Source organism: Psittacula echo (genome assembly GCF_963264785.1).
Source record: "Psittacula echo genome assembly, chromosome: 24".
NCBI classification, from domain to species: Eukaryota; Metazoa; Chordata; class Aves; order Psittaciformes; family Psittacidae; genus Psittacula; species Psittacula echo.
Window position 1 is genome coordinate 5,554,017 of NC_137759.1, and position 25,640 is coordinate 5,579,656.

Here is a 25,640-nt window from a genome sequence, read left to right on the forward strand (position 1 = left end):
GGGCCGCTCCCCTGCCGCAGTGTCCTGAGGGACCGAGCCCCCAAGCCCGGCTGTGCCCCGCCACCTCTCGGTGGTTCGGGGAAGGGACCGGTTGTAGCTGCCTCCAGCCGGGACACCGGGAGTACGGAGCGAGATAAACCGAGATGAGCCGGTAGCGGCGGGGATCCGGGTCAGGGGCTCTGTGCTGGGTCCCTGCATAGCGATAAGGAGGCCCCGTCCCCTCCGCCCCGGGCCCCTGCGGTACCCACAGGAGGAACCGCTACCGGTGTCGCCTCCCCGGGGGAGGACCGGGGGGACCGGCGCATCCCGCCATGCCCCGCGCCCCGCCGAGGCGGCTGTAAGCCCCGCCCACCGCATCCCTCTGCCTCCTCCCAGCCAATCAACGATGCGTTCGGCCGAAAGGGAAGGGGCGGAGCAGCCAATGGGATGTGAAGGTGCGTCCCGCCGGAAGGGCCCGTCAGCGCCGTCGCCTGGGTGACGGGAGCGGGGCCTGTGGGCGGGGCAGTCCCGCAGCCGCCGCCGCCGCCGCCGCCGCCCTCTCCCCGGGCCCGGCGCTCCCCCGCCCGGTGCGGGTCTGTGCCCGGGCCCGGGCTCGGCGCGGCGCTGCCCGCCGCAGGGACGATGGGGCAGCCGCGGAGGCCGGCGAACGGCAGCGGCCCGGCGGCGCCATGACCGGCGAGAAGAAGAAGAAGAAGCGGCTCAACCGCAGCGTGCTGCTGGCCAAGAAGATCGTCATCCGCGACGGGGCCGGCGTGAGAGCGGGGCGGAGCGGGGCCGGGGCGCGGGGAGGGGGGGCGGCCGGTGCTGGGCGGAGGTGCGCGGGCCCGCTCGGGCCTCCCCCGGGAGCCCCGGAGGCGTGCGCGGCTCGGCCCCCACTCGGGGTTGAGGCTGTTCTGCTGCGGACAGGCCTCTGGATCGCCGCCGTTTCACCGTGTGCGGGTGCTCGCTGGTCCCGTTGCCAACTCTGACGTGTACCGTGTGCTTTGGAGGTGCCAGGCCGCGGGGGTGAGGGCCCCTGGGGAACAGTCACCTCCATTGAGGGGAGGCCGGTGCTGCAGGAGAACAGCAGCGGTTACCGTGAGGGTGCTGAGGCGCTGGCCCAGGGTGCCCAGAGAAGCTGTGGCTGCCCCATCCCTGGCAGTGTTCAAGGCCAGGTTGGACACAGGGGCTTGGAGCAAGCTGCTCCAGTGGAAGGGGTCCCTGCCCGTGGCAGGGGTTGGAGCTGGAGGAGCTTTGAGGTCCCTTCCAACCCAAACCATTGCATGAGCAGTGCTGTAGGGACGAGCATCTTGTGCGTGTACAGAGACAGCTTTGGAGTGGGTGCACCTGAGCTTAAGATGTCTACAAGCATTTCCCCTTTGGGTCTGTGCTCTTGAGAAAGAGTAGCTCTGTCACCATCCTTTGGCCTGTTCTGCTGTCTCTTGGTGTATTTTTACTGCTATTTTATGTAGCAGCTCGGGTGGTTGAGTGGGACAACCAGCAGGAGATCGGCTGGGCTGAATGGGTTAAGGCCTAACCCAATGAGGTGGTTGATAAGCGGAAGGAGCAGTATTAAGCTGCGGGCAGGTTAGAGCTGGACTTAACTCCATCAAGCTCATTTTGGTGCAGTCATGGGAGAAATGTTTAACTGTGGATGAAGAGGGACAAGGAAAGGAGGAGGAGAGGGTTGCTCTCTGGAGTAAGGTGGGTAACGGCAGCTGTACTCCTCATTACAGCCTCATGCCACCTTCTCCCTCTGCTGCAAAACATTCTCTCCTTTGTATGCAATAAAACTGCATCCCCACCTCTTGCCTTGATGCTGTTGATGTGCGGTTGAAGCAGCTTTAATAGTCATTTAGTAACGGTTCAGCACAAGAATGTCTCCTGCTGCCTTCCCGTGTGTTTCAGGGCCTCCCGGCTGTGGTGGTTGTCTGAAATGGAGTGCTAGCTGCAAAACAAACCTGTTCTGGTTGGGAGGATGGAGCTGGGGAAGAGATTGCTCTTCACACAACTCCTGTCCCTGGGAGTGCATCACGGTGAACGCTGTGCAGCAGGACACAGATCCAGACACATCTCTGCTGCCTGAAATAACTTGTATGTCAAGAGCACGGGGCAGAAATGTCAGGCAGCTGTGAGGAGGTCGATACCCAACTCTTAGCCTAGGAGAAACACTGGTCAGGGTTGGAGACAGGGGCTTGGAGCAAGCTGCTCTAGTGGAAGGGGTCACTGCCCATGGCAGGGGGTTGGGACTGGAGAAGCTTTAAAGTCCCTTCCAAACCATTCCATGATTCTAATGATGCTTCAGTGTCCAGATCTATCATGGCTTGGGATACACGTGCTTGTGTTACTCATGGAGCTCTGTTTTGCAGCGACAGGGCATCGGAGAGCCCAGCGTGTACCACGCCGTGGTGGTGATTTTCCTGGAGTTCTTTGCCTGGGGGCTGCTGACCACACCAATGCTAACGGTGAGTGAGTCTCCCTGGGGATAATCCTGCTTCTTGTGGACAAGAAACCACCCTGGGTAGAGATCTTAACACAGAGCCTTTGGAGCCTGCGGGGTAGAAACCAAGATGTAATGGTTTGTACCTGCAAAAGCCGGAGCAATAGTGATTGTTTTATGGAGTTGGGCAATGCTTTTCATGGTTATTGTAGCTAAACTTGGAGCAAAGCATGAGTTAGAGGTTTGAAGGCTTATTTAGGGATATAAGAGGTTTTTGTTGAACTGCCACTGTCATTCCCTGGGGCATCAAAGCACAGAGACAATTTCCTGGCAGTTCTTTAGGATGCCAAGTCATGTTCCTGCTGGAGAGCCAGTGACTCGTCTGGGATTGACTGAGGGGTGATTAATACAGGCAGCAATAAAGCGAAGTGTAGAGAGAGAGCTGTAATAAAGCAACTGAAAAGATCATCTTGGATATTTAAGCCTTTAGTTAAGGAGCTGTAAACTCCTGATGGAGCATCTCTCAGCTTCTTCACTTCAGTTTCTGATGGTCAGTTGCCAGCACACCTTGAAGTGTAATTGCCAGGTGTATTTTTTACCTGATCTCTGATTTCTAGGTAAATATGCAAAGGGAGTCTTTGGTTATCATGGAATGGTTTGGGTTAGAAGAGACCTTAAAGCTCCTCCAGCTCTAACCCCTGCCACGGGCAGGGACCCCTTCCACTAGAGCAGCTTGCTCCAAGCCCCTGTGTCCAACCTGGCCTTGAACACTGCCAGGGATGGGGCAGCCACAGCTTCTCTGGGCACCCTGTGCCAGTGTCTCACCACCCTCACAGGGAAGAACTATTCCAGGCTTCTCCCTGCTTTGCACAAGCTGCTAGCTCTGTGGCTTTGGTTTTGTTTTCTCTAGGTGTTACACCAGACTTTCCCTCAGCATACATTCTTGATGAACGGCCTGATTCATGGAGTCAAGGTAAGGAATATTCCTTCCAGGCTTTCATGATAATCCATGTGGCCTTGCTGATGTCAGCCAGTGTTTGACAGATGATGGAAGCACAGAACACCTGGTTGGAAGGGACCTCACGGATCATCTGGCCCAACCTTTCTAGGCAAAGCATGACCTAGACTAAATGTGTGTTCGTAGGATCATAGTTTAGGTTGGAAAGGATCTTAAGATCATGTATTTCCAGCCCCCTGCCAGTTTGGGGTGCTACTGGCAAACCAAAAGCAAAATGAAGAGTCAACAAAGTATGGACATTGGGTATTTGAGGCAGTTGATTTTACTGAGCAGTATTAACAACCTGCTGCTTGTCAGCCTGGGTTTGGGGCTATGAGAGCTGTGTGTCTCAGCTGCAGATATTGCAATCAGCATGAGATTAGCCCTGACTCCGTGTTCTGGAGTGTGACAACATGAAAAACCAATGACATCTGGACTTAGCAGAAATAGAAGTTGGAACTTAGCAGCCTCAGTGGGCTCTCCCTGACAGAAGGTGGGGAGTGTGCCATGGCACGGGTTTGGACTAGACCAGCATTCCCAGAGCAGAATGGGAGGCAACTATAATGACCAAGCACCTGGGAACGTGGCAAACCAGCCTGTTGGACCCTGACTCTGGCAAGAGGATCTCAGAGAGGTTTGCTTCCGTGAGAGCTGAGCACTTCCACACACACATGAAGGCTCTTCCCTGCCTGTCTCCAGCTGGAAAGGCATGGAACAGTTTTCTTTGTGCTTAATGGCCTTGGCATCTCGTCAGGTCTGTCATGTCTCCATCTAAAAGAGAAAGCTTTCCCTGGAACTGCAGCAGATGTTCATGGGATGGAGCTGGGCCAACATCTTTTTAGATGCTGGTGAGCAGCTCCTCATGCCTGGGGGTGACCACAGCCGCAGGGAGAGCAGCAGCACAGACTGGGAGGGTTTAGCAACACTGAGCTACTTGAGGGTAGGTTTTGATCCCTAAAAGGATGTGAGCAGTTTAACAAAGGGTTCTGTGATTGCCTGCTTGTAGGGAATAGGACTGGATTGTCTCCTCACCCTGTTAGCTTAGTGTTGTCAGAAGCTCTTGCTATGGGTAATCAGAATTTGACTGAGGGATTTCTCTCTGTCACCCTGTCTGTCTTAGGGTCTGCTTTCTTTTCTAAGTGCCCCACTGATTGGTGCTCTCTCTGATGTCTGGGGCAGGAAATCCTTCCTCCTCCTCACTGTCTTCTTCACGTGTGCTCCAATTCCCCTTATGAAGATCAGTCCGTGGTGAGTGTATTCCTGTTGTAACCGAGGGGTTCTGAGGAGAGGAACAAGCACGAGACAGAACAATGGGGGATTTGTGGGTGTTGCATTTGAGGATGATGGAATTGTCCATCCAGTGGGGAATGATGCTCAGCCTAGAGACTCATTTACTTGCCTGGTTCTGCCAGAGGATTCAGTGTTAGGAAGAAAGAGTCTTTCCTGGTGCCCATTCTCCTGACAGGCCCATTGTCACTATTCTTGGGCCACCAGACTGCAGCTCAGTGTTTCTGGTGCAGTGAAATAGGAGGGCCTGCAGGAGCTGTGCACCGGGGTGAGGTTGCTCCCTAACTCTGTGGCATGGCCTGTTTCAGGTGGTATTTTGCTGTCATTTCCATGTCTGGAGTCTTTGCTGTCACCTTCTCTGTGATTTTTGCCTACGTTGCTGATATCACCCAGGAGCATGAACGCAGCACGGCGTATGGCTTGGTAAGGAGCCGCACAACTGCCTTGTCTCTTGGAAGCAATACTTGGGGCTTTGCAGGTAGGAGAGATACAAAATGAGAGTGGGAGATTGATTGTCAAGCCTGAGGACAGTGTCAGTAAGCAGATGGTATCTGCTTCACTATAACACAGTCTCCCTATTGCTCTACGTGTGATTTAGCACTGAGGGAGAGGGCTTAAAATCATAGAATCAACTTGGTTGGCAAAGACCTTTAAGCTCATCAAGTCCAAGCATTCCCCAGCACTACCAAGGCCACCACTAACCCATGGCACTGAGGGCCTGCATGGGTTGTGACCACTTGTTTGCTTGTTTCTCTGCAGTGTGAATACTGGCTGTATTGTTGCTCAGCCTTTAAACCAGCCTGGTTGGGAACTTCTCCAAGCCAGGCTGGGATTGTTCCCCTTCTATAGGGTTGCTGAATTATTGGGACAGCTTTCATTTCCCTTTGTTAGATGGCACCCAGAGAACATGTCACCTTTCTGTCTTTTATGTGGATTACCTCCATCAAAGGTGGCAAAACTCCTACCCTGGGTTTACACAGGAGGAGAAAAGAGGCTCTAGGAAGGAGAGGCTGGATTCCTGTTCTCTGCTTCCAGGTGTCAGCCACGTTTGCTGCCAGTCTGGTCACGAGCCCAGCCATCGGGGCGTACCTCTCCCAGGCCTATGGTGACACGTTGGTGGTTGTGCTGGCTTCAGGGGTGGCATTGCTGGATATCGCCTTCATCCTGCTGGCAGTGCCGGAGTCGCTGCCAGAGGAGATGCGCCCAGTCTCCTGGGGAGCTCCAATCTCTTGGGAACAAGCAGACCCCTTCGCTGTAAGTCACCTCACTGCTGCTTTTCCACATGTTAGTCCTTCTGTTTTCTTTAGTTCTGCCACTCTCCCAAAAGGAAGATGCATTCCACTAAAGGGGGAGGATGTGAGGCTCAGATTAACTTTGTTTGAAGGTTCCTCAGCACAAAAAGGACATGGAACTGTTGGAACGAGTCCAGAGAAGGGCCACGAGGATGATCAGGGGACTGGAGCACCTCCCGTATGAAGACAGGCTGAGAAGGTTGGGGCTGTTCAGCCTGGAGAAGAGAAGGCTGAGTGGAGACCTCAGAGCAACCCTCCAGTATCTGAAGGGGGGCTATAGGGATGCTGGGGATGGACTCTTCATCAGGGACTGTAGTGACAGGACAAGGGGTGATGGGTTCAAACTTAAACAGGGGAAGTTTAGATTGGATCTAAGGAAGAAATTCTTTACTGTGAGGGTGGTGAGGCACTGGAATGGGTTGCCCAGGGAAGTTGTGAATGCTCCATCCCTGGCGGTGTTCAAGGCCAGATTGGATGAGGCCTTGGGTGCCATGGTTTAGTGTGAGGTGTCCCTGCCCACGGCAAGGGGGTTGGAACTGGATGATCTTAAGGTCCTTTCCAACCCTAACTCTTCTGTGATTCTAAGGTACCGTCTCCAGGTTGCACATCCATAAAGCTGTCCAGCAGCTTCCAACCCTTTTCCTGTAGCTGCAAACCATGTAAAAGCAGCTCCAGATGTCCCGAAGCAAGAGCATCTCCTGGTGGAAACGTACTGCAGTTGTTTGAATATGAATTCCATTAATTATCAGTAGTACTTTGTCAAGAGAAGTCTTTTGTGTTCTGGCTTCTCAGGACCTTTGCTAAGGATGCGGAGCTTTGCAGTGCACCTTTGCTGGCTGAGGAAAAGGCAGCTCTGATCCAGAGCACTTGGCTGAATCTAGGAAACTGAAAGGTCAGAGGTCCTCAGTGTAGGGTGTGAGTTGGTGCCGTTGTACATCAGTACATCAGGCTGGCGTGTTGTGGCAGTGTTTGCATCTTCCTCCAGGATGCTGCTCTGGTTTCACTTCTCGGATGTAAGCTGGTGACTCAAGCACTTGGTTTCGCTGTCTCTGTACCTGGAGAATAGTTCATGATGTATACTCTGCTTTTTCCTTTTAACTGATGTCATTTCCCACTCCTCTTCCCTACAGTCCTTGCGGAAAGTGGGTCAGGATTCTACAGTGCTGCTTATCTGTATCACTGTCTTTCTCTCCTACCTTCCCGAAGCTGGCCAGTATTCCAGCTTTTTCCTGTACCTGCGACAGGTCAGTCTCTTGCCATGACGTGAGGCTCTGAATGCAGGAGATCCCAACATGAGCAACTTGTGCCCAGGCAGCCAGGAAGCCCCCAGCATCCTGGCCTGGATCAGCACCAGTGCAGCAGCAGGGCCAGGGCAGGGATTGTGCCCCTGCACTGGGCACTGGTGAGGCCGCACCTCAAATCCTGTGTTCAGCTCTGGGCCCCTCACTCTAAGAGAGACCTTGAGGGGCTGGAGCGAGGCCAGAGAAGGGCAATGGAGCTGGTGCAGGGCCTGGAGCACAGTGTGATGGGGAAGGGCTGAGGGACCTGGGGGGGGGGGCGTTCAGTCTGGAGAAGAGAAGGCTCAGGGGGACCTGATGGCTCCCTACAACTGCCTGAGAGGAGGATGGAGCCAGGAGGGGCTGGGCTCTGCTCCCAAGGAACAAGGGATGGGACAAGAGGAACCGGCCTCAAGCTGCACCAGGGCAGGTTTAGATGGAGCTGAGGAACAATTCCTGCCCCAGAGGGTGCTCAGGCATTGGAACAGGCTGCCCAGGGCAGGGCTGCAGGCACCGTCCCTGCAGGTGTTCACAGCCCGTGGAGACGAGGCCTCAGTGCCATGCAGGGGAAGATCTTCCAGTTGATTCCTGTGGCAGCAAGGGGGTGGAGGAAGGGATGGTTCATTGGGGCTTAGGTACCTGCTAAGCAGTGTCAGCAAACACTGGTGGGCTGGCTTTTCCCATAGAGCCCAGATCTCTTGCCTAAACAGTCCCTCTGTGGTGTTTTCACAGGTCATTGGGTTTTCCTCAGAGACTGTGGCAGCCTTCATTGGGGTTGTTGGAATTCTCTCCATCCTGGCTCAGGTGAGCACCGGTTTCTCTCTTAGCTCTTGCACTCTGGTTACAGGAATGTCCAAAATTGCTGACAAGTGGAAGTCCCTTCGGCTGGGCTGTGCCATGGGATGTGCTGGGTTCTGACATGGTGTTACTAGAGTGGAGGAGTCGGTGTCACAGCAGCTCATGTTCCCTCAGATTCCCATCCTCTTGCCTTCCAGTGCTCACATCCTTCTTTGCACTTCCTTTTAAAGCACCTGGTTTTCTTTCCAGACAGTGGTGTTGGGAATTCTCATGCGTTCCATAGGAAATAAGAACACCATCCTGTTGGGACTAGGCTTCCAGATCCTCCAGCTTGCCTGGTACGGCTTCGGATCGCAGCCTTGGTAAGAATTGGCTCCTGTTTGTCTCATGGCTCTGTGGCAGCTCCCTGTGCCCTGTCTGGAGGGTGATGCCGTGCTGCTGCCTCAGATCCTGCCTCCTCACCACTGCCTCTGTCCCCCAGGATGATGTGGGCTGCAGGAGCCGTGGCTGCCATGTCCAGCATCACCTTTCCAGCCATCAGCGCCATGGTGTCTCGGAACGCGGACCCTGACCAACAGGGTGAGTTCATCCCAGCAGGAGCCTGCACTGACTGTGTTGGAATTAGTGGTGGAGGGATGGACAGGAGCCTGCCCTAGCTGTGGAATGTCTTGTTCTGAGTTGTGTTGATGCTTTGGGAGGGAATGTTCTCTGAGGTAGACAAGGAGCCTACTGCTTAAGCATTCACCTGCTTCATGGTTCAACCCTGAGGCCTTAGACTTGGCTGCCTTCAATTCCAGTGCTTGATGGGCCCAAGCACATTTTATTCTCCAGCCAAACACTGGATGAGCAAAGCTCATCACCCGCTCACTGCTTCCTCTGTGGGGTCCGTGTCCATCCAGACCTGGATGTTTGAGCCTGTCTTCAGGTACGGAAGCATCCTCGAGTAGCACAAGCAGCTGGAGGAAGATCTTCCTTTCCCTGGTCTTTCCCCAGGTGTGGTGCAGGGGATGATCACTGGAATTCGGGGGCTGTGTAATGGCCTGGGACCAGCGCTCTATGGCTTCGTCTTCTATCTCTTCCACGTGGAGCTGAATGAAATGGCTGAGGTGGAAACTCTGGGTAAGGCCTCCAAACCCAACATGGCCAACCCTACGGATGAGGTAACTGTTCAGCTTTGTCTTTCCTTTTAGTCTGCTTTTCCCTTGTGCTTGAGCATTAACCATTCCTCTGTCTCTTCCTACAGAGCAGCATCATCCCAGGGCCTCCCTTCCTGTTCGGGGCTTGTTCTGTCCTGCTGTCGCTCCTGGTGGCCTTGTTCATTCCAGAACACAACCTTGCACTGAGATCGGGCAGCCACAAGAAGCACAGTAATGGAGCCCAGACCCACACCCACAGCCCTCAGGCTGGTGGGTCGGATGGCAAAGAGCCCCTGCTCGAGGACAGCAGTGTATGAGGCCGGGAGAGAAGGACCTGGCTCACATCTGGACCCCAGGCCAAGGATGGACTCAGCCAGTGAGAGTTCAGGGAGAGAGAGACAGGGTGGGGGGGAGAGAAGAAGCCAGGTGAGACTGTGCCACTAACAGCTAATGGAAAGGGATGAGGTTTCCCTTCAAGCCAAATACACCCTCGCTGGTGCAGAACCGGAGTTGTGTCATCTGGTGCTGATAGGAAGGGGAGATACTGAACCGCTCCGTGGGAAGGGATAATAGTTCCTGAAGGCAAAGCTGCCCTTGTACACGAGCACTGAACTTCAAGGTGTGCCCTGCCAAATCCTCAACTCGCCAAGGAAACCTGAAGGAGCAAGCGTTGCCTTTGTGCTGGTGTGAACTAAGGGCCTTGGCAGCTGCTATAAACCAAGGCATCAGCTCCATGCCCCATCCCCTGGTGGAACCGGTCCCATCACAGCTCACCTGTGGGCAGCAGCAACCAGGGCCATGCACCAGGGTGAAGAGCAGATGGTGTGGTCAGGCCTGAGCTGCCCCTCGCTGCTTGGAGCTCATGAATTCACCCTTGTTGGCCCGGGTGAAACTTAGATATCCCCCCCCCTCCCCAAATCTACTGACTTAATGTTCTGATGAAGAGAATTGCACAGAGGTGAATGGGAGAGGGTGCTGAGGTGGTCAGTGATGTTTTTGTTCCTGTTTGGCTTTTTCCTGTCACCCTGTCTTGGTAGGAGGATTCTTCAGAGCTGGTTTTTCAAGCACTCTAAGGGGTGATCAGAAAATAGCAGCTCTCCGAGAGGCTGGAGAAGCAATTCAACGCCATGAAGCACTTGCTACAGCTTTGAGGGAAAGGTCAAAGAAGGAGCTGTTCATCCTGAGCACTTCCATAAAGCACGTGGGTTTTTCCCCTCAGGCTCTTACCATCCAGTAGTAAAACCAGATACCAACTGCAGCTCATGTTCTTTCTCAGTCCAAAGGCTCCTGATGGTGATCATTTGCAGTTGATTTGAACTTAGAGGCTGGGATTCCATGGAGTGTTTCTGAGCCTGCCATGAAGGCACTTGTTTGGTTGACAAATGGAATTGGAACCTCTGCTTTGGGAGAACAGCAGGTCCTTGTGTTGGAGCAACCCTGTCTCATAGCAGGAGCTGTGTGAGAGCTGTTGTCTGGCTGAGATCCCTCCCTCGGGCTGGGACAGGTCTCCCAGGGGAAGAAGGCCAGGAGGGAGGGAGCACTGGCTCCATGTCCTGGCTCTATGCAAACCGGTGACAATGGCTGTGCTGGGCCTCTGCAGCAGTGAGTTTAATGGAAAACCCAATGGGATGACCATGGAGAGCCAGGTCCTGCTGGCACAAGCCTGGGAGAGCATTGCCTGTCCCCTGCTCCAGGGTACATTTGGGATCCAGCCTCTTCTGCACGCTTGTTGGTGTTGGCGTTGGGTAGATCAAGAGCTGCAATTCCATGTGGATGGAATTTAATCCCTGTCAGATAGGAACAGCTTGGAGCTGCTGCCTGCACTAGGCTGGGGTCATGCTCTACTCCCTGTTTCCCGATTTTCTGGACCAGTTCTTCATTGGAAGTGGACATTGAAGTGGAGGAATTGTCAGTTGGTTTTGCATTAACCCTACCCAGGCCCTGCAGTCGGAGCCATTCCCTGGGGCCAGAGGGCAGCAGAGCAGGGATGGAGAGGGGAGGCAGCAGAAAGCCTCAGTGACCTGCAGTGATTCCTGTTTCCCCCAAGCTCATTGTGGTGATGTCCGTGCTGTGTGTGCACAGCGAGCTGCTTTCCGGAAGGAAATCCAGTCCCTGACCCATTCAACTCCACATTCCCTTCTTGGAGCAGAGCTTTCCCAAGCACATCCACTGTTGATTCCCGCTCTTACTCAAATGAAGTTGGTTTTTCCCTCACACCCAAATGAAGCTGAACCAAGGAACCATTACCTCCTCGTGCGCTCTGAGGCACTGGGAGCTCCAGGGGTAGGATGGAATCATAGGATATAATGGAATGTTATGGAAAGAAGAACGTAATTTATATGATCTAAAGTATAGAGAGATATATTTTTCAAAGTCCTTTCTTGTGTAGTTTATTGAAACAAATCCTGTTCCCTCCCAGCACCGCTGCTGCCTCCGGCCTCTCTTCCCCTCCAGCCAACAGAACCAGCCAGGTGAGCTTCCCTGCTCCGTCCCCATCCATCCTGCTGCCACGTCTGACTTTCCAGCAATGCCAACATCCCCCAGCTCCTGTGCAGTGGATCTGGAGGGCTTTGGTCACTTCATCACCCCGAGCTCGGGGCCAGGAGATGCTGCAGGTCGCTGATGCAGTGGGAGCTGCCTGGAAGGTCCCACCGTGGTGGAGCAGGTACATAAGGGCGCTGTCAGCACCATCAGGGTGGTTTGGACCTTGGCTCTGATGGCACTTGGGACATGAGAGGGCCCCAAGCCCGGTGCCTGCAGAGCCAGGGCTCGCTGTGGCACTTGTTCCTGGTGCTGGGAGCAGGCAGGGATCCCTTCCCATGGATTTGGAGTTCCTTTCCCCTGGTTCCATATGGCCCCAGTGCCGGGCATGGAGCTGGGACCCAGCCACTGTTCTGCCTTCAAGGGACACGGGAGGCCTCGGGCCAAGCGGTGATGGAGCTGAGATTCCTGGACCTGAATGACGAATGTCTCATTCCGAAGGGCCGGGAATTCTGCAGCGTCCCACTGGAAAGCTGGGAAGATCCGCACGGAGCGTTCAGCTAGTTTTGCCAAGTTTTTTGTTACTTTCTATGGAAAAAAAGTGCAACTTTTTAAAAAGAGCCTTTTCTTCACTTCCCCCCCCCCATGTGCTGGGAAGTGCCTGAGCCCGGCTGCTCCACAGCAGCATTCCGAGGAGCTGTCTGCAGCGACTTCACATTGAGGTGGGGGCCAACACCACCCCAAAAGTAAGGCAAGGATTGGCTTCATTTGCCCTTCAGTGAGTTCAAACCAATCTTAGTGCACTAAATGCCCCCCTTAAACCTTTGCTTTCTCTTTCACCATTGATTTAGCAAACCAGTCTCTTTTCCCTTCCCCAGTTTGGGTTCTTTTCTCTGCGCTGGAATGGCTGCTGCCACCTTTAGTACCTTGAAAGAGTGTGGGCATGGGGGGAGCCCATGCTCCGAGCTGACCATTGCGAGCGTTCCTGGGTCTCTCTTCTGAAGCTAACAGGGAGCTGTGTTTCTTTCTGTTCAGGTTGTGTTTAGAGCTGGCTAATCTCTCCCTCCTCCAGTGGATTATTTATTAAACTGCTGCTTTCCTGTTGTGTTGAAGCTCTTCTGTCCTCGTCCTTCTCCCTCGGGTCCCAAGATGCCTTCAGAGATGATGCTTCAGGCCTCCTAAACCTGTCTCTTACGGGTACAAAGTGAGTTCTTTCCACCTATTCCTTCAAACAGAGCTAAAAGGACCTTGGAACCAATTCACATTCACCCTGGATCCTACCTTAGCTTTGCAGGCTTCCACTGGAGCATTACAATAGCTCAGGGCAGGTCCCTGGCTTCCACCTCCCCGGGGCTGGATTTGAGCCTCTTCATTTCAAGTCAGGCTTCATTTAGATCTTATCTTAGCCACTTAAACACTTCTTGTGGTGGTTGAGGATGGTACTGAGTGAGCGATACAATAACCAGCATCAGCACATCCATATCTCTTGGATGGGAGCTGTGTCTGACAGCCCATATCCCGTAAGGAGCTGGAAACACAAACTCCATCCCACAAGATGTTGCTTTTGTCTTGATTTCCTCCGGATTTGAGCTCATTATTGTATTTATTTCATCTTGAGAAAGATTCCTCAGCTTCTCCCGCTTTGCATCGCTGGAGGGAAAAGGGAAGGGATTGCAGCAGGAGCTGGTGCTGGGCACTGCTGTGATGGGGATGCTGCGGGCGAGGGGCAGAGCCTGGCTTTGGGACCAGCCTTCCCACGGGAAGATTCCCGAGTTTTGTACCGTGTGGAAAAACTTCACCTCATTCCAGATGGCTCCAGCCCTGTCATTTCTGGTGTGGGGCATTAGCAGGGCTGGTGATGACAGCCCAGGGCTCCACCCCAGCCTGAGGGGCTTGGCTGGGGCATCCTGTGCTTGTCCCATCTCTCCCATTGAGCTGTTCTGCTTCCTGAGGAGCGCCTCAGGAGGAAGCACCATCGGCTTCCAGGAAAACCCTTCTGCCTTCTGCTTCTTGAAAGCCATCATCCCCTTTGCTCTGACCTCAAAGGTTCCTGTTGGGTGGAAAAGCATCCCGGTGCCTGAGGTTGCTCTTTCCACCCTGGGGCTGCAGCCTGATGGTCCCTCTGTGCCGGGATCAGCTCCAGGCACACACATCCTCAAGTGCTCTGCAAGCCCCAAGCCACAGGAAGGGCATCGGGAGGTGCTGGACTCTCTGGTGGTTATTGATGTCCTGGGGACTGGTCCAGGAAAGCTGCAAGGCTGCTCCCTGAGTGCTCTGCTGTGATTGGGATGCTGCGGGGCCATAGCGAGGGGTACCCAGGGGCTTGGGGTGCTCCTGCAGCAGTGAGTGTGGTCCTTGGGGATGGTGTTTCCCTTCTTTAAGCTCTTCCTTGGTGAAGAAACTCAGTGCTTGGTGCTTGTCCCATCGCCCAGCAGTGGCAATGGGAGCAGAGGAGGAGGTGACGCCGGGACGGGAGCAGCCTTAGGAACTCCGGGGTTTGGCTCTGGTAACACAGGGTGGAAGGACCGAAACCCCCAGAGCCATCAATCACCGGCTTCAGCTGAGCGTGCAGATCCGATGGCAGCTGTTTACAGAACACTTCCCGTGCTCCCAGGCTTCCCAAAAGGATGCGCGACGCGCCCAGTGCCCAGAGCTGCCTCTCCAGAGTTCCCGCATGGGAAAGGGATGGGTCCTGTGTCCAATTCCCACCTTCTGCAATGGGAGGCACAGGGCTGGGAATGTCAATGTCCTCTCCTTCAGGACCTCCCCGGCAGGATGGGATGGGGCAGAACCAGGTCCATCTCTTCCCATTTGCTGGGTAGGAGTGAGGAGAGGATGAGACAGGGCCTTGGGACTACATAACATGGGGTGATCAACATCCTCATGTGTGGGCATGTTCTCCATCTATCCCATAAACCTAGGATCACTCATCCTTGCAAACACCCTGTCCTGGCAGCAAACACTGTTTGCAGCCCCCGAGCCTGGGGTTGGTCACCTCCTTTCCAAACCCCACATCTTGGGGCTCAGTGGGTTTATCCCTCAGGCTGCCCCATGGCAAGTCTGTGTTCCCATGGGGGTCCCAGTGGGATGTGCTCTGGGACAGCCGCACTTGGTGATGCTGAACATGGGCCCTGGGCCCCTCTCGTAGAGCGTTGCCCCCCCCTGCCACAGCCCTTGTGTTGTGCAAGAGCTGGGCTTGAGAGAGAATCAGATCCCTCCCTCTGGAAATACCCCTTGGGCTGGAAAGCTGTGGAGGTCCTGGGCGGGGGGGGGGGGGGCGGTTCCTAAGGCTTAAGAAGGGCTGAGGACGGAGCTGGCAGGCAGAAGGAGACAGCCCCAACCAGGAGCATTCACTCTCTGGAAGGAGGGAAGGAAGGAAGGAAAAGCAGCCCTTGCTGTGGGCGATGGAGCCGGCTCCGCTCCTCCTCCTCCTCAGCTTGCTGTGGGGCTGCAGAGGTGAGTGCTGGGGGACCAGGAGCATCCTGGTCCCTTAACCCCCCCTGCCTGCAGCTCTCTGCTCTGCCACATGGTACCGTGATGGGGTATCCCCATCACTGAGGTGCAAGAGCAGCAGCAGAGCTGGTGAGGGATGAGAACTCAGGGAAAGGGGCGTTTGGGATTGGCAAATCCCAATGGTGAAGGCAGGGGATCAAGGATGGCAGCGCTGTCACCTCAACACTGATCCCCGGAGTGATGGCGACGGAACTTATGCAGCACCTGAGTGTGACCATCCACATCTCCAGAAGCCAAGGAACCAGCCTCCCGCTGGCCTTGTCGCATCATCCCCATCCCTAATCCAGTGTTTTCCCTCTTCTCTGGCCCAGGGCAAGCTATGGGCAGGCTGGTGGTGACACCACAGGAGCCGGTGGTGCCGTACGGGGGCTCGGTGCAGCTGAACTGCTCCCTCCATGCCTGCGCCGAGGGCACGGTGCAGTGGAAGGGGCTGGACACCAACCTGGGGAGCGTCACCTCCTTTCCCACCCACAGCATCCTGCACGTCAGCAGCGCCGTGGTTGCCATGGGGGGCACCAAGATCTGCCAAGGGGCTTGCCACGGGCAGTACTACCAGCGCACCGTCAACCTGAGGGTCTATGGTAAGCGTTCCCCGGCCCATCCATCACCCACATCCCGGAGCCTGCGGTGCCACAAGTCATGGCTTGACCTTGGGATTCCTTTCCCAGCACTGCCGGAAGGGCTGCAGCTGGAGGCAGCCCCCCAAGCCCCGGTGCCGGGGCAGCCCCTCAGCCTGCGCTGCTCAGCCCATGGCGTGTACCCGCACAAGGGGCTGCTCCTCACCTGGTACCGAGGGGACCAGGCGCTGCCGGCGGCAGATCTCGATGTCACCGAGACCGAGGAGGAGCTGTTTGACATCGTGGCCACGCTGGCGGTGGCTGGGAAGGAGGTGGAGGAAGGGACGGAGTTCAGGTGCGAGGTGATGCTGAGCGTCGGGCAGGAGACCTTCACCCGGGTGGCATCGGTGGTGGTGAGCGCCGGGGGTGAGTGATGGGGATCCGGGTCCAGGGGCTGCCCCGTCACTCCCATCACCCTGTGCTGCTTGGCTGGAACAGGAGCAGTCCCTGTTCCTGCCCCGCTCCACACATATCCCGTCCTCTCCCTGCCCGGGGCCGCATCCATGGGGTGGAGGAGGATGGAGCTGGTGGGTGGTGGGGATGATGTGTCCCAGCTCGGAGCTGCAGCGAGGCCCGTGTCCGGCTCTGTTCACAGCTACGCTGGTGGCCACGGGGACCCCCTGGCCAGCACCAGCTCTGACGCGGAGCCCCAGCGCAGCCGCGGCCACCACAGCGCTGCCCGCAGAGCCCAGCATCCCCACGCACGGTCCCACCGCACCGCAGGAGCCTGATGCTGCCACCGAGCATTCTGCTCCCGGGACCACCACCACAGGCAGGGAGCATCCGGTCACCACCGCCCCGCTGCCCGGCCCCGGCACGGCCGAGATGCAGCGGCTGGATGCAGCCACGGGCACGGTGCCCGCCTGCAGCCTGCGGCTCTGGTCGCTGCCTCCCAACGGGACGCGGGGCAGGGCTCTGCGCATCGAGTGCCGGGCGCGGTGTCCCGGCAACGCCACCGTGCGCTGGCTGCGGACCCCGGTGGCCCTCTCGCAGTACCGGCAGGAGGCGGCGGGCAGCAGCTCCACGCTGCGGCTGGAGCGCGCCGAGCCCCGGCACCAGGGCCACTACCAGTGCGTCCTGCTCGGACACCGCTCCCATGCGGCCAGTCTGCACCTCGCGGTGCTGGACGGTACGTGGCGCTCTGCAGGCACGTCCTGCGCGCCCCATCGAGCGCGTCTGGGCTGCGCCGCCTTCTGTTAGTGCCGCGTTCGGGTCTGTTGGCACCTAAATCCCCTTTCGGTGTCTTCGCAGACGCGTCCAGCACGGGCCCTGCCGTCGCTGCGGGGACAACGGTGTCGCTGTTGGGACTGATCGTGGCCGGTGCTGGGGCTCATCGCCTGTGGCAGCGATTCCACTCTCAGTACGAGCTGTCTTAGGAGCAGGAGCCCTGCAGGCACCCGCAGCCGGACCCGGCCCTGCTGTCACCCGGCTGCCGCGCTCGCAGCGGTGGCCGCGGAGCTGGTGGGATGCGGGATGCTGCTGCCGGGACCCTCCGAGCTGTTCCCGAAGGCTCCATCCCTGATCGCCGCTGCCGGGAGGCTCCGCTCGGGGGAGCTCGGCCCGAGTCCTGCGGGAGAGGAGACCCCCGACGGCACCACGGGAGGAGAGGAAGGATGGAGACGTCCGCAATGATGGAGGACGGGGACGCTGGGGGTGGGCTCAGCTCTTGGGGGCACACACGAGGGTGGGAGGAGAGCGACAGAGATCGCCTAACGCGACAGAAGGGACAGGAGCAGCCCCGGTGGGGGGTACTGCAATAAAGGGTTGTTGTGTGCACCCGGAACCAGCGTCCGCAGCGCGCCCGGTTGCTAAGGGCGGGAGGAGCCATGGCTGCCGGAGGTGGGGGGGCCGCTTCTTTGCCCACACCCAAGATGGCGCCCAGCCGCCTCGCCCAATGGCGGCTCGCTCGCCTGCCTTCCCAGCCCTCCGATTGGCTGCCAGTAAGCAAGATGGCGGCGTAGGACGTTCCCTCCCGGGCGGAACCGGACTTCGCTGCCCGCAGCCAAGATGGCGGCGTACGAGAAGCGGCGGCCGGGTACGGCCCCGAGCGGCGGGCAGGCGGTGGGCAGCGAGGCGGAGTTCCTGCTGCGGGCCGGCGTCACCGCCATGGTGCGGGAGGCGCTGCTGAAGGTGCTGGAGGCGCGGCCGGAGGAGCCCGTCTCCTTCCTGGCCGACTACTTCGAGCGCCTGGTGCTGGGCAGCGCCGCTGCGGCGGGCGATGCCGCCTCCGAGCCCGCGGGGCCGCCGCAGCGCCTGGCGCGGGCGCTGTGGTACGTCAGCCTGGCCCACCACTCCCATAGGTGAGGCGGAGCGCGGGGCACGCTGGGAGTTGTAGTTCGGGGCGGGCGGGGCCTGAGGCCGCTTGTCTCTGTGTGTGTTATGTCGCGACAGAACGGCCTTCGACAGCAACACCGGCGCGGCCTACGAGGTGCTGGGCGGCGGCGGGCGGCGGCGGGCGGCGGGCGTGGACGGGCGGCTTTACAGTGAGCTGCTGCGGCGCATCTGCCAGCACGGGGAGGCGCCGGCCGAGGCGGCCGCGGCGCTGCTGCGGCGGGTGCGGTGCCGCGACCACGAGGCCGTCCCCTTCGATGTGTTCCGCTATGGAGTCCTCACCTGCTTCGTGCTGCTGGAGTTCGCGGCCAAGGCGGACGCGCTTTTCGCTGTCCTGGACGGCGGCTCCGGGGCTGCCGACGCCAGGGTGTGCCAGGCGGTGCTGCGGGCCCTGGAGGAGGCGCTGGGCTCCGGCCACTTCACGCAGCCCAGGCGCTACCTAGAGGCTGGCTCCCGGCTGGGACCGGATGGGCTGGCTCTGGCCATGGACCGGGCGCTGCAGGAGAGGAAGCTCAGCGGCTCCATGAGCAGGGAGGAGTTCCTGAAGAAAGCCACCGCCTTGTTCGTTGCTAAAGTGAAGCCCGTTGAGTAACAGCCCCCGAGCGCTCCGGACCCCGGTGCTGGGCTGGACAGTGAGCATGGACGGGAGATTCCCAATTCCCATGCTTCCTTCCTTGTTCTGAGTGCAATGGGCGCCTGTGCATCCAGTGCCGGATGCATCCCGATCCGCTGTGCCTCTCCTGGTCGACGGCATTTCCAATCCAGCTTCATTTGTAGATCTTTCTAGGTGTTAAGTGGGGGCTCACGAGGAGCCTGTGAGCCACAGGGCACAGTAGCCAGAATTGGGGCTGCACCTTGGCACAAGCCATGGGCTCATCCTCACCCCTTTGCAGCTTCAGTGGGGACCTTTTGGGTTTGTTTCACAGCCAGCAGTGAAGGGGGTGACACTTCTCGACCTCACAGACCCCTGAGAGGGTTCACAAGACCCAAAGTGTGCGATCAAGTATTATTTTAGTAAGGAAAGAGGTTTAAATGCACAGCAAGGGGAGGAGCAAAGCTCAGCCCTGAGCTGGAGGGAGCTTTGCAATGAGGCAGCCCAGTGTTGGAGCTGGGTTGGGAAGATCCAAGCTCATACCTGAGCACTGTGATGGTGATCCTGTTGATGTGGGACGTGGGTCAGGCCAAGACAACCCCCTGCCCTCAGGTCACAGATTGCTTTTGATCAGAGATGCGTGTTGGACCCTGGGTTATTTATTTGAACTTGTCTGTGTTATTTATACCGTGCAATTCCTGGTTTACTCTAAGACATTAAAGCTTTCGATTGGTGGGGTTTTTTAGTGGCCAGTTTCTCTGCAGCGAGCACCAGGATGAGCGGGAGCAGCCTCACATCCCAGGGGAAGGCTCTGTTTCCAGGGGTTGATGCTGAAACATCAATCACAGCTTGCCCGGCTGATGGCATGGGAGCAAAAAGCCCTTGTAGTTCCTACGGGAATACCCCAGAGGAGCTTTGGGGGTGGCCGTTGTGCCGGGCCGTTGTGCTGAGCGGGTGTTTTGATCCCCTCAGGCACTCGATGGAGCTGGGCCGGGTGAGGCTGCAGGTGACAGGATGGGACACGAGGGGAGGTGGGAACCGGTGATGCTGGGGAGACCGGGGGGGCCATGGGAGGGCGGGGAACGCCGGTTCTGCTACTGCAGGAGGCCGCAAGCACCGACAGGGCGGCCGGAGACCGGGACCTGCCGCGCCGCAGCCCCGCCCCCCGGCCAGCAGCGGGCTGTGATTGGCTCACATAGCCAAGGGGGTGGAGCCTGCTCCCTGCCACGCCCCTTTATCCTCCAACGCACTGTGATTGGCTAGCGGCGGGCCCGCCCTTTGCGGGAGGACTACAGCTCCCGCCGTACCCCGCGCTCGGAGCGGCCGCGGCGCAGCCGGATCCGCTGCCGCCGCCTCTCTGCGTCTCCGTAGCGGCCGTCGCGCCTACGGCAGCTCCCGGCTTCGCTCGCGGCCTACCCCGGCTTCTCGGCATGGCTCGGCCCCTCGTGCCCAGCTCACAGAAGGCGCTGCTGCTAGAGCTTAAAGGGCTGCAGGAGGAGCCGGTGGAAGGGTTCCGGGTCAACCTGGTTGACGAGGGAGATCTCTACAACTGGGAGGTGGCCATCTTCGGCCCCCCAAACACCTACTATGAGGGCGGGTACTTCAAGGTGAGGGGCTGGGGGGGCGGTAATAGCGGGGTGTGCGGTGTCGGGGGGAAACGAGGTCTCAAGGCGGTGAAGCTCTGGTGGCGGCAGCGGGGATCGAGTTGTGCGGCGGGAGATGGGGTTTAGAGGGGCAAAAGCAGAGCTGGGGTAGCGAGAGATGCCCGGGGGGGGGAGCACAGGTTACGAAGGGGTTTGGAAGGCAAAGAGACCACAGGAGAGTGGGAGCTGTGGGGTGGAAGAGGCATGGGGGGGTGACAGGGCCCTCCTGGGCTCGATGGGGTGTTGAGAACGCAGGCAGTGAGTCTGCAGCTGCGCATCTTGGGGTCAGCGGGGTTTAGGAGCTGGGGTGAAGGAGGGGGCCCTTGTGATGCTGCCCAAATAGGCAAGGATACCCCCATTGTGAGGTGGGGTTCACCCGGGGGCTCTGCCTCTGGGGCCTTCCTGCCCCCTTCTTGCCTTGGTGTTGAGCTCTGGGCCATTGGAGGGGATCGGGGCATCAGCACCAAACCAAGGGGAATAACCAAAGGAAAAGGTCCCCCCCGAGCAGGACCGGATGGCCCAGATGTGGTGAACAGCAGCTGGCGCTGGGGGGGGAGCAGGTGCCGTGGCTCAGTTTGGGGTTCGAGGGGGGCCGAGCAGGATGTGGATGTGCTCATCCCAGGTGTTGTGCAACCTACGGAGCTGTTTGCTTCCTCTTTCTCATCCTCCCTCCTCCGCTACCAGCTCTTGTGGCTCCATCCTGTTGCTGGCAGGGCTGAGTCAGCCCCCGGGTCAGCTCTGCCTCAGGAGCCGCCTGCTTGGTTTTTCCCTTCAGAACCAGGTTTTAGCCCTTTCCTGATGGAATGGAGCCGTTTCCCACCCCTCTTTTGGCACCTGGCCCTTTGCACTCTCGCCCTTCCAGCACCTCCATTTAGTGCCCGAGAGCTTCCCGACCTGGCGCTGTTTGGTGGCACTGGATGGAGCTTCCTGTTTCAGAGGAGAGCAAAGGGGCTGAGTCCTCTTCCAGCTGCTGGGAACGTCGTCCTGTTTGTGTATAGCAACTCGGGAGGGGGGTGTTTTCGAGCCCCCATGGGGTCGCTTTGCCTTGGGCTGGTTTTGTCCTGCTCCCTCTAACGCAACAAAGGGGATGATGCTATGGAGTTCAGTGGTGCTGCGAGTGCTCTGCCCCGAGCTCCACACACACAGAACACATCCAGCGCTGTGATTCTCCTCCCTTGCACCCCTTGGCCTGGGCCACGGAGCAGGGACAGAGCTGTCCTCAGGGGCTTCTTGGGCTCTGGATGGGATCAACTTGTGCCAGGGCTGCAAGTGGTGTCCGGGATGGATTCCTTGGTCAGGGCAGCGAGGAGGAGAGCAGATTCTCTGTCCTCTACACTGATCTTTTCATGGCTCTTGGCTGCCAACCAGCTTTGGCAGTGTCGCCTATTGTTGAGGCCATGATTCCAGAAGCATCCAAAGCCTCTTCTGCAGTTCCTATCCCAAACGGGCTCATGGGTAAAGAACAATCCCGGGTCACCATCACCTGCTGCTGGGCAGAGCCGGGGTACTTCCAGCTGTTGCTTCCCCGCTCCGTTGTGTGGATTCTCCTGTACACAAGGAGCTGCTCAGGGAGTTCTGTGGTGCTTTAAACCCTCCCTGGTTGTTCCTGGCTCCTGAGCAGTGACTGAATCTCAACGCTGCCTTCCAGAAGCACCCAAAAGAGCCCCCGTGGCTTGTGCAGGACATGGGGAGAAGTTGCTCCTGCTCCCTGGGGATGTTGCTCTGTGTCTCTGGGCCACCCCAGGTTGTCTCTGCGGCGCTGGAGCCGTGCTCTGCAGCATGATCTTCATGGGCTGTTATTTTTAGCACCTGAGCTGCATGCTGTGCCCCGTCTGCACTCGGGCTCTCTCTTCTTTCAGGCTATTTTTAGAGCCTCAGGGTGCTGGCAGAGCGATGAGCACCTGATGCTTCCTTCCCTGTGAGCTCCAGAGAGAGAAACAGCCCAGAGGAGCTGTGGCTGCCCCATCCCTGGCAGTGTTCAAGGCCAGGTTGGACACAGGGGCTTGGAGCAAGCTGCTCCAGTGGAAGGGGTCCCTGCCCGTGGCAGGGGTTGGAGCTGGAGGAGCTTTAAGGTCCCTTCTCAACCAACCCATTCCCTGACAGCAGGATGGGGATCGCTCATCCTGCAGGAGCGCAACGGGACTTGGCAGAGGTTCCTTTCTTTGTGGTTTCCTTCCCTCCCTCCTCACTTCTCCTTATTGTTTCCTTGCAGGCTCGCCTCCGGTTTCCCATCGACTACCCCTATTCCCCTCCTGCCTTCAGGTTCTTAACCAAAATGTGGCACCCCAATATCTATGAGGTAGGTTGCTGGGACAGGGCAGAGCCTTTTAGATGGGTGTAAGGGGAGGGGTCCATGCCCATGTTATTGTGGATGAAAACACCAAACCTTTGGCACTGGGAACGCAGTGCCTTTGGCACTGGAAATGCAGTTAATGAGCTGACGCCAGCCGCTCTCCGGTCCTGCTTCCAGGGCAGCCAGGCTTGAAGGCTCCCACGCCTGGCTTGTGAGGACACTGAGTGCATGGCCCTGGGGCCTCATTGGGGCTGGGGGGGGACATAGCCAAAGCCTGAGGTAGTGGCACCACCTCTTGTGCTGCCCCATCCCTGGCAGTGCTCAAGGCCAAGTTGGACACAGGGGCTTGGAGCAAGCTGCTCCAGTGGAAGGGGTCCCTGCCTGTGGCAGGGGTTGGAGCTGGAGGAGCTTTAAGGTCCCTTCCAACCCAAACCATTCTCTGATCCTGTTCCATTGTGCTTTCAGACCGGCGACGTCTGCATCTCCATCCTGCACCCGCCGGTGGATGACCCCCAGAGCGGGGAGCTGCCGTCGGAGCGGTGGAACCCCACACAGAACGTGCGGTAAGGGCTGAGCCTCATCCCAGGCTCATTCCAGGGCTGGGAATGTGGGGCCATGGGGGCTGCTTCTGCTCCCAGAGCCTGCAGGAGGTGCTTTGGGGTCATTGAAAGGCAGCTGGGGGGTGTGATGCGCTGAAGAACAGTGAGAGCTTGGGCCTGGCAACCCCAGCTTGGCTTCACTGGGATGCTCTGCCCTGCTCCGTGGGACTTGGAGGCTGCTGGAATTGCTGCCTTGGCTCTTACCTGCTCATGTTTATCGATGGCCAGGACCATTCTGCTGAGTGTGATCTCACTGCTGAATGAACCCAACACGTTCTCTCCAGCCAATGTGGACGCCTCCGTGATGTACCGCAAGTGGAAGGAGAGCAAAGGGAAGGACCGGGAGTACACGGACATCATCAGGTGTGTGATGGGCCGAGCGAGGCCTGGCAGTGCTGTGGCACCAGGAGACCCTTGAGCAGGACACAGGATCCTGAGGGCACAGCCTGGAGAAGGCTCTGGGGAGACCTTAGAGCAGCTCCAGTGCCTAAAGGGGCTGCAGGAAACCTGGAGAGGGGCTTGGGACAAGGGCCTGTAGGGACAGGCCAAGGGGGATGGCTTTAACCTGCCAGAGGGGAGACTGAGCTGAGCTCTTAGGCAGAAGCTCTTCCCTGTGAGGGTGCTGAGGCGCTGGCCCAGGGTGCCCAGAGAAGCTGTGGCTGCCCCATCCCTGGCAGTGTTCAAGGCCAGGTTGGACACAGGGGCTTGGAGCAAGCTGCTCCAGTGGAAGGGGTCCCTGCCTGTGGCAGGGGTTGGAGCTGGAGGAGCTTTAAGGTCTCTTTCAACCCAAATCATCCTTTGATGCTATGATTCAGACATCCCCTCTTGAGTCCCATGTGCATGCTGGTAGGAGGGAAGGATTCCGGCTCCGAGTGGGGCTTTTAGGAGGAGCTCGGTGGGTTGTGTGCTCAGCTTTGCTCTCAGCCTAAGTCCTGCTCCTTTTTGGCTCCAGAGCTGAGGATCTGGGCTCAGAGCAGCCACGGTGCCAGTGGGGCTTTGCCAGGATGGGACTGGCACACAGGGTGCTGCAGGCTGGGCAGCCTTGCCATGGTGCCACACGCAGGGCTCCATCCTTACCCTCTGCTTCTCGCCTCCAGGAAGCAAGTCTTGGGCACAAAGGTGGATGCGGAGCGGGATGGTGTGAAGGTCCCCACCACGCTGGCAGAGTACTGCGTGAAGACCAAGACTCCGGCCCCTGATGAGGGCTCCGACCTCTTCTACGATGACTATTACGAGGATGATGAGATGGAGGAAGAGGCCGAGAGCTGTTACGGGGATGAGGATGACTCTGGCAATGAGGAATCTTGATGGCCCTCTGGCATTGCAACCCTTCCTATAAACGACTGTGTTTTACCTCAACTTAGGACAAACGGGTTTGAATTTAGGCTCTTGTCAGCCCTGGAATTGACTCTCTACCTCGCAGGGAGACTGTTGTGCTGCGGCCAAGGAGCTCCCAGTGCTGGCTTGGTAGAGAAAGCAAGGAACAAACCCTGGTTTATAAATGTGCTGGGTTAGGGGGTGGATGGGGAGGGGGAAGTGGCCTCGGGGCCTTCCTGAAGCCACAGGACTGGCTTGGGGAGTGATGGCAAAACCTGCTGTTGCCTGCCTGTTGCTTGGGGCACATTGGGCTCTTCAGCCCCATGTAGGAGGAAGGGTTAAGGGGGGCTGTGGGGCTGGTGAGTGGTGGCTTTGTGCAGCCTTTGAGGGGTTGGAACACGGTTGGGTCCCGGAGGGACCCTCCTGGTGCCTCTTCCTGCGGTGCCGGAGTGCGGTGGGAATGACTGGAACCTCGGGAATGGCCGGGACACGGAGCTCTGCAGGGTGTGTGTAGTTTTTAACCTGCTGGGAGGGACGGGGCACTTCTGGCTCTTTCTGCTTCTTGGTTTTTTGGAGACTATTTAATAAAGTATTCCTAGGGATTGGGGTCCCTTCCCTGCCTCCCCAACCCTGCAGGGCTGGCTTGGGGGCCTGGAGAAGCATCTCTTGCCCTTCCCAGCGGTGTTCTGCCTCTGCCTTGGGGCTGTGGGCTCTGCTGAGCCCCCCAACCCTGAGCACTCCATAGGGAAGGTGTTTTCCCTCCTGCTCCTCCACAGACCTGCCTGGGCAGCACCACTCAAGCCAGAGCTGGGATGTGTGAGCTCCAGCCACCACATTCCAGTCATGGGCACCATAGGGATGAATACCTGGAACACCCCCCCCCCCTCCTGGGGCTCTTCCGGGGCTCCTTAGAGGGGTAATGATCAAACCTCGCCCCTTCCTGGAGCCGTGTCGATGGGATCGGGGATTGAGCTGGGAACTGCACGTGGCCCAAGCATGTGCTTTGTTGCCTTAGGAAACAGGCCTGGAAGGTGAAGGGGATTATTGG

The 25,640-nt window shown here is 57.9% G+C and overlaps 4 protein-coding genes across 8 annotated transcripts; all 4 read left to right on the forward strand.

The window, feature by feature from the left end:
* Positions 1–484: 484 nt before the first annotated feature.
* On the forward strand, positions 485–12,799 carry LOC308229775 (hippocampus abundant transcript 1 protein-like). Of its 5 annotated transcripts, none has more exons than XR_013958465.1 (13): positions 485–752; positions 2,349–2,444; positions 3,330–3,392; positions 4,537–4,664; positions 5,012–5,126; positions 5,739–5,957; positions 7,126–7,239; positions 8,005–8,076; positions 8,320–8,432; positions 8,552–8,649; positions 9,064–9,230; positions 9,314–11,871; positions 12,723–12,799. XR_013958465.1 is itself a non-coding variant. In XM_080634063.1 (13 exons), exons 3-13 carry the CDS (start codon positions 2,436–2,438, stop codon positions 9,521–9,523), a joined length of 1,308 nt encoding a protein of 435 aa, XP_080490189.1. In that variant the 5' UTR covers positions 485–752; positions 1,888–2,073; positions 2,349–2,435; the 3' UTR covers positions 9,524–12,799. The 5 variants fall into 5 exon arrangements, 2 of the variants coding, with proteins under 2 accessions (XP_080490189.1, XP_080490188.1); XR_013958466.1 differs by having other exon boundaries at positions 9,314–11,489; positions 11,626–12,799; XR_013958467.1 differs by having other exon boundaries at positions 9,314–9,632; positions 11,626–12,799.
* Positions 12,796–17,615, forward strand: MADCAM1 (mucosal vascular addressin cell adhesion molecule 1). Its single transcript, XM_080634064.1, has 5 exons — positions 12,796–12,891; positions 15,512–15,781; positions 15,869–16,183; positions 16,413–16,946; positions 17,069–17,615. Exons 2-5 carry the CDS (start codon positions 15,520–15,522, stop codon positions 17,191–17,193), a joined length of 1,236 nt encoding a protein of 411 aa, XP_080490190.1. The 5' UTR covers positions 12,796–12,891; positions 15,512–15,519; the 3' UTR covers positions 17,194–17,615.
* Positions 17,616–17,824: 209 nt separating this feature from the next.
* TPGS1 (tubulin polyglutamylase complex subunit 1) lies at positions 17,825–19,474 on the forward strand (the record flags this gene model as incomplete). The annotated part of the gene is made up of 2 exons (XM_080634183.1): positions 17,825–18,117; positions 18,209–19,474. The coding sequence occupies 2 exons, from the start codon at positions 17,825–17,827 to the stop codon at positions 18,738–18,740; spliced, it is 825 nt and encodes a 274-aa protein (XP_080490309.1). The 3' UTR covers positions 18,741–19,474.
* Positions 19,475–20,018: 544 nt separating this feature from the next.
* On the forward strand, positions 20,019–25,159 carry CDC34 (cell division cycle 34, ubiquitin conjugating enzyme). Its single transcript, XM_080633934.1, has 5 exons — positions 20,019–20,347; positions 22,596–22,682; positions 23,142–23,239; positions 23,504–23,638; positions 24,373–25,159. Exons 1-5 carry the CDS (start codon positions 20,171–20,173, stop codon positions 24,581–24,583), a joined length of 708 nt encoding a protein of 235 aa, XP_080490060.1. The 5' UTR covers positions 20,019–20,170; the 3' UTR covers positions 24,584–25,159.
* The last annotated feature ends 481 nt before the right edge of the window (positions 25,160–25,640 follow it).